At 39.4% G+C, this 9,395-nt stretch overlaps 1 protein-coding gene across 4 annotated transcripts in view; it reads left to right on the top strand.

Annotated features, from left to right (window-relative positions):
* Window positions 1–4,002: 4,002 nt before the first annotated feature.
* LOC148035531 (ubiquitin-conjugating enzyme E2 7-like) overlaps window positions 4,003–9,395 on the top strand; it is a 44,663-nt gene continuing 39,270 nt past the window's right edge. For 2 of the 4 annotated variants that reach the window (XR_015690832.1, XM_087677489.1), the window contains exons 1-5: window positions 4,003–4,225; window positions 4,307–4,409; window positions 4,834–4,931; window positions 5,131–5,231; window positions 5,366–5,447. Coding sequence is in view for 3 of the 4 variants with exons in the window: in XM_087677489.1 (XP_087533615.1) it covers window positions 4,180–4,225; window positions 4,307–4,409; window positions 4,834–4,931; window positions 5,131–5,231; window positions 5,366–5,447 (430 nt within the window). In the remaining variant the exon portion in view is untranslated. The remainder of the gene's footprint in view (window positions 4,226–4,306; window positions 4,410–4,833; window positions 4,932–5,130; window positions 5,232–5,365; window positions 5,448–9,395) is intronic. The other 2 variants (XM_087677488.1, XM_087677487.1) reach the window with 2 other exon arrangements.

Raw genomic sequence — 9,395 nt, 5'->3', positions numbered from 1 at the left:
ACCTTAGAGGAATATACAACATAGTTGAGGTAGGTCTTGGACAAGCTAAGGCAATCCAAGTTGTATGCAAAATATGAAATATGTGAGTTTATAGTAAAAGAATTAGATTTTTTGGGATTCATTGTGTTTTGTTTGAGGTTTGTGGAAGATTATAGCACGGTAATGACCCTGCTTTCACAGTTTACCAAAGGAAAATTGAACTTCAAGTAGGCATGAGATCGTAGGTGAACAAAGGAATTAAAGACTATCTCAAAGCTATGCTTCAATGGATCAAGAGGATTGGTGGGCCTTGTATCTTGATATGCTAGAGTGGTTCCACTACAACACCACAATCTATAAAGCAATAGGTTACACCCCTTACAATTTGGCCACAAGGAAGGAAATCATCACCCCCTTGGCCTTGGTGTTAAGGTCAATGCAATAAAAATGCCAAGATGTAGAAGAATTCCTTTAAAAATGGAGAGAAAGAAATGCAATACCTAAGAAGAGTCTTGGGTAGAGTAAAGTCATTCATGACCAAGCAAGCCAACAAAAAGTGCAAGAAAGTACTCTTCACCAAGGGAATTTTGTCCCAGTCACTTCCAAGCACATGACACTGCCCAAAAACATGAGGAAACCATACAAAATCATTGAGGTCATCAATAAAGTTACCAAGAAGTTGGACTTGTCAGAGAGCATTTGTGTACATAATACATTTCATGTCTTCTTTTTACAAAAATTCCACCCAATTACCTGATTGGAGAGGCATGTTCCATTACTTCGTTCTAATGACACCTTCGAAGTCGAGGTAATCCTTATGTGCCAAGGACATATGTTTACCTTGAATACATCACCAAGTGGAAAGGCGGCCCTCTCAAGGACACTGCTTGGTTAAAGGTTGAGCAAGAGGTGAGAGCACAAGCAAAAACAAGAAGATGCAAGAGCTATGGAGGTTCAAGCAAGAGAGAGCAAAATATGTGTATGGGAACTCCAATAGTCACAATTTATGACCTTCCTTCCCTTATTATCATAGAAAGAATTAGGAATAAAGTGATAGTGATGGGCAATTACTACTTTTAATGTACAAGTGTATGAGCAATAAGTACAAGTAAATGTAGGTAGCCCATTGCAAATGCTATCTCAGGTCTAGTGGCTATCATGGCATACATCAAGATACCCACCATGGATGCATACAAGATCTTGGCCATCTTTGCCTTCTCATCATCTAATTGGGTATAATTTCCAAGACTAACCTTCACATGAAATGGTAACTGGGTAACCAATAGGCTTACCACCCTACATATGGAATAGCTTAAGGACTTTATGAATGGACAAGTAGAGGAGTCCCTTGGAGCAATTGCACATGGTTAATATATCATGTGAGAGGCATAACCCATGTCCTTTATCTCAAGGCTCTTCTTGAGCTAAGTCTTCAAATCATCCAACTCATGAGCATTCCTAGCAATCACTATGTCATCAACATATAGCACCAAAATGATAAGGCTGCCATCATAAGCCTTCTTCATGTAGACACAATCCGTATCCGTATGGGAATAATCCTATGAGTGCATGAAGGCATCAAAATTACGATACCATTCCTTAGGTTCTTACTTAGGTCTATAAAGTCTCTTTCTCAACTTGCACAATAGGTCTCAAAGCCCTTAGGCAATTTGCATATAGATATCCTCATGCAGGTCCCCATGTTAGAAAGCTATCTTAACATCCATTTGGTACAAGTTCAGATCCATTAGCACAACTAAGGCCAATACTAAGCAAAGAATAGTCATCTTGAACATTGGGGAGAATATCTCATTAAAGTCAATTCCCTTTTCCTACTTAAAACCCTTAGCAACCAAATGTGCCTTGTATGCTAGCTTATGGTAGCCAAGGGTGCTCTTTAACTTATACGCCCACTTACATAGTAATGCATGTTTATAATCTGGCAAAGAAACCAAATCCCATGTATGATTTTTTTGTAGTGAGAAAAACTTAGACTACATGGCCTCTTTATATTACACGAGATGGCATTATGTGAATGGAAAGATCGTGGCAATTGATCAAGACTTATAAGATGATGCTGATAATTTTATGATGATGTTGGAGGTTTGGTTGGAGGATGAGCTCTTAACGATACTCAATATAAGGGCAAACATCTCATTATGTCAACAAGTGCAAATGGACCTAATGAATGAGGACCTAAACATCCTTGTTGCTTATTTGTTCAAGTGCAATGGTTACAATGTAAATAGAATATGTAATCCAAAAGTGTATTACATAGAGGCCTCAAAACAATTAGGATGACTAGAGCATGATGATCATGCACAACAAGCAATCATGGACCATTATATCATCTAATGCTACTGTAGGCTATCTAATTAGGGCAGATTGTATTATAAGAGAAGGAATACAATGTATCTCAACTACATGATCTAGCCTCATATGCATCTTTTTCTCATGGAATACAATATAATAATGGTTGCGAATAATCTTCCGAGCTTACACGATAGCCCATCTCACATGCATTACCATATCCAAGAAAGATAGACTTAATAAACTTTAGATCCAACTTGTTGTGGTTTTCCTTGTGGATATGGCAAAAAGTTTGACATTCAACGACTCGCAAGTATGCATATGAGGGAGGTTTACTAGACTATACCTTCTCTACAACTCTACTACCAAGAGTAGTCTATGGGGATCTATTAATAAGATGAATTGTTGTAGTAATTGTCTTAGCCTAAAAGTACAATGATTAGCATATTGTGGAATCTTTCTTGAATAGTCCTATTCATGCACTTTACAACACCGTTTTAGGGTGGGGTGTAAGGGGCGGTCAACTAATGCTTAATACCCCTTTTCATCGCAAAATTGCTCGAATGCCTTAGAGACACATTCTTTTATCGATTTGTGATATAAGAAGAGGACTGATGGGCCAATCCCTAATTGGGTTAGTACACTTGTGATTAGAGGCCATGGCAATTAGCAGGGGAGGAGCATGTGTCACGTATATGTGGTGTACTAGATACCTTATGTTGGGTACTCCAACTCGGAGTTAGGTAGGAAATTAGATGAGTGGACTTACAATGTAATGTTTTGGAGTTTTAAGAGGTCTTCTAGTCAATGCTAGCCACTCATGGTTGTAGGGGCATGGGGGTTGGTTGTTTGATGTCTGACGATGAGCTTAGAGTGTGAGAGAGCCACTATCGATGGGCCCATTTTAGATCCCCATAAACCTCTTTGAAGGGGGTTGAGTGTGAGGTTTCCTCTCCCCCTTCTCCACTTTTGGGGCTTTGTAGCTATGCATTGGTGTTGAAGCCAAATGTACCTATATACGGGCAATAATGGTGCTCTTAATTGAGGTCTTCTATGTGTGATTCCTCATACTTCATGGTGAACCCTTACACATGGGACATGAGGAATAGCCTAGAGATGTATTTATGTTGCATCTTTCTTTATTTTGAGCAATACAAGAGGATAAAGTATACCGTCCCCCCCTCCAAAGAAGAATAATAAGAAGAAGATGAAGATACAAGGATGCCCTTATATGCAAAGGCCTTTGCCCATTAAATCCTCCCTTTGCACACAAGGTCACTTGAAAATGATGACTGTACCTAGGAACACTTAGGGATTCTCCCAAGGGTGATGGCCTAGAAGTTGACACTTGGGTTCACAATCATGAGGTTATGGTTTAAGTCTTGTTGGTTGCATCACTTGGTTGGACATCTATGTTCACATGTGTGTGATAAAGCTTTGCTAATCATTTGGCTTGTAAGCTATCCTATTCGTGCATAAGAAAAATGCTAGCTTGGCTCTCTCCCTCTTGCTCGCTCTCTTGGCTATATTTGGAAGGGAGGCATGCTCCCTTGAGGACGTTTAAAGCACTTGAATTACAAAAAATTCTACTCCTAACCAGCCTTGAAACCGAGGGCTAAAGAGCAAACGAATCAAATCCCTCTATAATATTGCAAGATTTAATTTAAGTTCATCAATATTATGAAATGGTAATTCAAACAGATGCCGCCTAGTCTTGGGGTTTGTACAGAGGAGACAATATTTGTTGTTGGTATGATTTTCACCTTTAAAGGCCCGTGGGAGACTGTTCATCTCTTCTGCGCCACACCTGGTACTTTTTTTCCTTTGGTTCCCTGTCTTTAACCACTCCAAAGTACCCCCCGTCCCTTGCCCTCGCGCACAACAGCAGCCATGGCAGATACACAAGCTAGCCTCCTCCTTCGCAAGCAGCTCAAAGGCATGTTTGTGTAACGAACCTTTGCGTTGGTGGAAATTTCTTTTGAACCTCTCTTGACGATTCCTTCCTTTTCCCTCGCAGATCTCACTAGGAACCCCGTGGAGGGGTTTTCTGCAGGTCTCGTGGACGATTCAAACCTGTTTGCATGGGATGTCGCGATTATTGGCCCCCCTGATACTCTCTAGTATGTATTTGCTTTTGGAAAATGTTGTGTTTATAATCGTTAACAATGCAGAATACAAGAACTGCACATACAGGCATTACAATTGAAAGCAGGCAACGTCTTCTAGCATCGTCAAGAAACGAGAACTGTTTCCGTTGGCATTACAATTGCTTGCAAAATTGCTGGAACTATTTGTATATATTGATAAGCAAAACATCAGACATACAGCCGGTGATATCACATTCTATGGTCAGGCATGTAATGATGAATCTATACCATAGGGTACATGGTTGTTGCATGCATAGGGGTATATTGATCTAAATGATAAAACAGCATATAGAAATGATCTGTCTTTTCACATATGTACACATCCATGCTCACTTTTTTGATGTCAAATAAGCAAGAGGCATTACCTTTATTGTCATCATGTGTTACATGAATGCAGTGAAGGTGGTTACTTCAATGCCATCATGAGTTTCCCAGAAGATTACCCTAACAATCCTCCATCAGTTAGGTTCACATCGGAAATGTGGCATCCAAATGGTAGGTGACCTTGAATCTTCTTGTAGTAATCTGATTAAACCTGAAGCACTAGCTTTTGTTCAGAGAATAGTAGGGTATTTGAAGCTTACAGCATGCATGTCAGAGTCCGCCTTGCAAAACACTCATATTGCCAGCCATCACACTTCACAAACAATTGATGATATCTCTTGTGCAATTTGTTGTCTTCTCCTCCTTTTAGTCTATCCAGATGGGCGTGTATGTATATCAATACTCCATGCTCCTGGAGATGATCCAAGTGGTTATGAACTTGCAAGTGAACGCTGGTCCCCTGTACACACGGTACATTCCATTTTTCAGATGTTGTTCTCAGAAAGCTGTGCAAGAGAACTGCTTGGAATTCTGCTACTAGTTTGAAACTTATGAAGTTCTAGATCATTTTTCCTTACACTGTAGAAAATGTATGTGGGTTGCAGGTAGAAACTATACTTCTGAGCATCATATCAATGTTGTCAAGCCCGAATGATGAGTCACCTGCTAATGTGGATGCAGCTGTGAGTAAGCATTTCTAGTGGGATTTGATAGATAGTTGGCGTATCATTCTTTCACTTTTAGGTTTTTTCTGGGAATTGAGTGCCTTTTTTAAACTGAAGGGAATGCTGCCTGAACGAATAGATTAGGTATGAGGTGGTAAGTTAGCAAGCATGAACTGATGGCTTTTTGGGGATTTGGTGATAGAAGATACTTGTTGATAATGCATCATGTGCTTGGTTGGCAAATTTGGAAACTTGGACCGGATGTATCTCATTAGCAAGACTGCTGAGTTTCATGACAAAACCATGATTAGATAGATCTTTGTGGGTGACAATCGTAACCTTATAACCAACTTATGCCATTGTTGACTTTGGGCATGTAGTGCATGTTCAAATTGTGCCATGCAATGGGACATTTTCCTTGTATCTTGATTGATTTGCCAATTTTACTTAGGAGTGTACTTCAACTATATGTAGTGTTATTGGGACCCTCACACAAATTTGAAAGTAGAATCATGTTCCAAGCCATTGATCATGGCTAAGCTTGGTTCATGAATTGTTCCTTAATAATTGGGAAGCGATCCTTGCAAGGAGACAACCCAACAAGGTATATCTAGGAGGAATCAAGCACAAAGTACTCCACAGGCCAGTAGTTGTGTTTTAAGAACGTTTGTTAGTTGCATTGATAGTCTCATCTAAAAACCCAGCTATTGTATTTTTCTAATCATGTGAACTAGAAAGTATCTCCATGTTGCTTGACGAAAACCATTGATGTGGAAGGGATGCCTTTGGCCCCTTCACTGTCGGACTATAGGTTCACAAATAAGTCTTTATTGCTTGCTAGATCTCTCACTATTGAAAAGGCCTCTTTGAACACATAAATAGGATGAAATTTTTATATTGGTAGCAAGAAGATATGCGTTTATACCATCCTTGCACACTTGTAAGTTTCCTTTAACTTGCACAAAAAACTTTTTAAGAAAGATAAGTGCATTTGCCAACTCATGACAAAACATAGTTAAAGCAGCAGAATTCAAGGTGAAGAGAACTCATAGTGAAGATAGACTATGTTGTTATGATACAATGGGCCTTAAATCTCCATGTCTTTGGTGCATCGGAAATGAGGTAATTTTTAAGAGGAGTTAGAGATGTCGATGATAGCTCTGAGAGTGTGTCATACCTTGAACGGATCCTTGAACTTAATGTATAAATTTGGGTCATAAGGAGTAGAATGGAAATTGTGAGTCCTAAGAGAATAATCCATTCTATGGAACCAAGAGTGTGGTGCTTGCTTCAACCTATAAAGAGCTTCCCACAAGTGAAAGACCTTGTTTGAATAGTTCGGAAGAGGTTACTTCACATAGATATTCTCATCCAAATATCCATTTAGAAAGATTCTTTTGATATCCATCTGATATATAGGCCAACCATGGTAAGAGGCCAATGCAAGTAGTAGATGGAATGAAATCAATTGTATAATTAGTTCAAAAGTTTTTTGATAATCAATGCCATGCTTCTGTCAAAACCCTTGTACCACAAGGCAAGCCTTGTAATATTCAAAGTTCCGTTAGCTTTCAATTTGGTGTGGAAAATTCATTTAGTCCCAATGACTCTTGTGGCTTGGATACTTGGCCTGTGAAAAACATGGATCTAGAGTATGGCTATGGTAGCTTGAAGACATAGAGTGAACTTATGAAGACAGAGTTGAAGATAGAATGTCACACAAGTGAATTAGGTTCCAAGATAGAGACTTAACTTATAAACACAATCTTGTGTGGTTGGATAATGACTCAGACACTTGATTGAAAGTACAAAAGTACCATTATATTGCATTTAAAATGAAAGGAAAGTACAATGCTTTATAGGTTCAGGATAGGTAGCACTATGCACCACTATGCTTATAGAATCCAGTAAGCTTGCATGTCCTTGGCCCAATTGCTCCATACAAAGAGGCACATTGGGTGTGATTGCCTAAATCTCAATACTCCTTCTCAATCATAACCAGAAAGACACAAAGTGTCTAGAGGTTTTAGGGAGTCACCACCTGTAAAGTGTGGGCATATCACAGACATGGTAAATACCAGAGGTTGTTGCAAAACAAAGCTAAGTGTGGGTACCAAAAACATGGTGGACATCTAGAGGTTGTAACAGGGGCCTCACAAAGTGTATAAATGTTGTAATGCCAGGCTACATGAGGAGTTTACAAAGCTTATGACAGAAGTATTATGGTTAGGTTATACAAGGCTTTAAAAAAGTCTATCAAAAAACTGGGAATAGAAGGACTAATGAGGCTTGTCCTTCCGCTCTTGATAGTCTTCTTCTTCTTCTTCCTTTGCTCTATGATCTTTTTTTTTTACAACCTGCAAGATAGGCCTTTTGAGACCTCTTTTTGGCACGACAGAACTTCTCAGTGTGTCCGGTCTTTTTGCAGAAGTCACAAAATAGCTGGTTTTTTTTTCCTTCGTTCCTGTTACTAACATACAACATTTGTTCGTCTTTAGAAGTATTTGACTCTTCTTTATTTTTCGCCTTTTTTTCTTCTTCCAATAGAGGGGTCTTAATGCCAACCAGTTTAGGGTTTGGCATGATTAAAGTGGTTGAAACATTATCATAATTAGGAGGTAAACTTTTCAACAAGATACCAATATATATATCTTCATCCATTTTTAGATTTATTCTTGCAAGCTGGGTTAAAAGATTTTTTGTGTAGTTTAGATGGGATGCTAGGGATGTATGAGGCTTCATGTTAAGTCAAAAAAATTCAATCAGTAAACTATACTTTGAGGACTTGGATCGTACACCAAACAAATCTTCCAATCTATCCCAAGTGTCATGGAATGTGTGACGTGTCACAAGCATCCACACGATGGATGTAGCTGCTATCCAACTCAAGCTTTATAATGGCTTAAGCCTTGTCATCTCCTTTTTACCAAGTAACTGCAAGAGTTGCATCCTGGGGCTTTTTCTCTTGTCCATTGGTGATGGCCCATAGAGCCTTCTTCATTAAGATGAGCTTGTGATGCGGGTTTGCCAGGTATAAAACTCGACTCCTTTGAAGCGACATGTCGATGAGTCTTTACCCATGCTGGAATTGCTAGAACAATAGCAAATTAGCACCAAATTCTCAGATTTGAGCAGCAAAATAGTTGATTGTATCAAAAGACACAAGTGCTAAGAGCACTAGACGAGTGTTAATAGACACCGTGTTTGTATCTTCTTCCTTGAATCTTCCAAATCTTCAAAATCCTTCAAGATCTTCCAAAATTGAATCTTCCCCTCCTTGTTTTGATGTTGGGAACTTCAAATTTGAGTGACAGGAACTTTAGAGTGCTGGAACGAGTGGGAAGATGAAGTGAAAAAAGCTTTGAAGAAAGTTGGCCATGGAGAACTAATAATTAGGGTTTTTGGTTGACTAGTTTTTCTTAGATTATTGTAGCTACAGTAAAGCATTTGGGCTCAAAATTTATCAGGAGGAAGCTCATGTGATGGGCTTCAAATGCCCTATAGGCATAGAGTGAATCGCAGTACGCAGATATGGATCAAGATGTACAACAACACGAAGGCGCAAAACACGACAACGACCACGAATTTCTAGAATGCTGGAGTTAGAGATTACCAATGTCTATGTTTGAGGTGTCAGGAGAAAGCGCCATGAGGTTAGGAAGATATGCCCAGAAGAAAGCTTCAGCTGAGATGGCTTGGTTGAAGAGATCGAGAGGCTCCAAGGTGGATAGGTGCAGTCTGCTATGGTTGCCACATTGTGGAATATGAAAATGAAGTTGAAAATGAAGTCATGAGTGGACACTGAGCTGGACTGAGGTTGAGAGAGATTGAGAGAGTAGAGAGAAGAGCTGAGTTGAGCTAAGCCATGCTCGGTTGAGCTCTGATACCATGTGAAAAACACGGATCTAGAGTATGGCTATGGTGGCTTGAAGACATAGAGTTGAAGACAGAATGTTGGACAAGTGAATTA

The sequence above is a fragment of the Lygodium microphyllum genome, chromosome 5 (genome assembly GCF_053477565.2).
Source record: "Lygodium microphyllum isolate KBCC chromosome 5, Lygodium_microphyllum_v1.1.10, whole genome shotgun sequence".
In the NCBI taxonomy this organism is placed as follows: Eukaryota; Viridiplantae; Streptophyta; class Polypodiopsida; order Schizaeales; family Lygodiaceae; genus Lygodium; species Lygodium microphyllum.
Note: the sequence above shows the minus strand (reverse complement) of the source record. Positions and strands in the feature narration are given on the sequence as shown.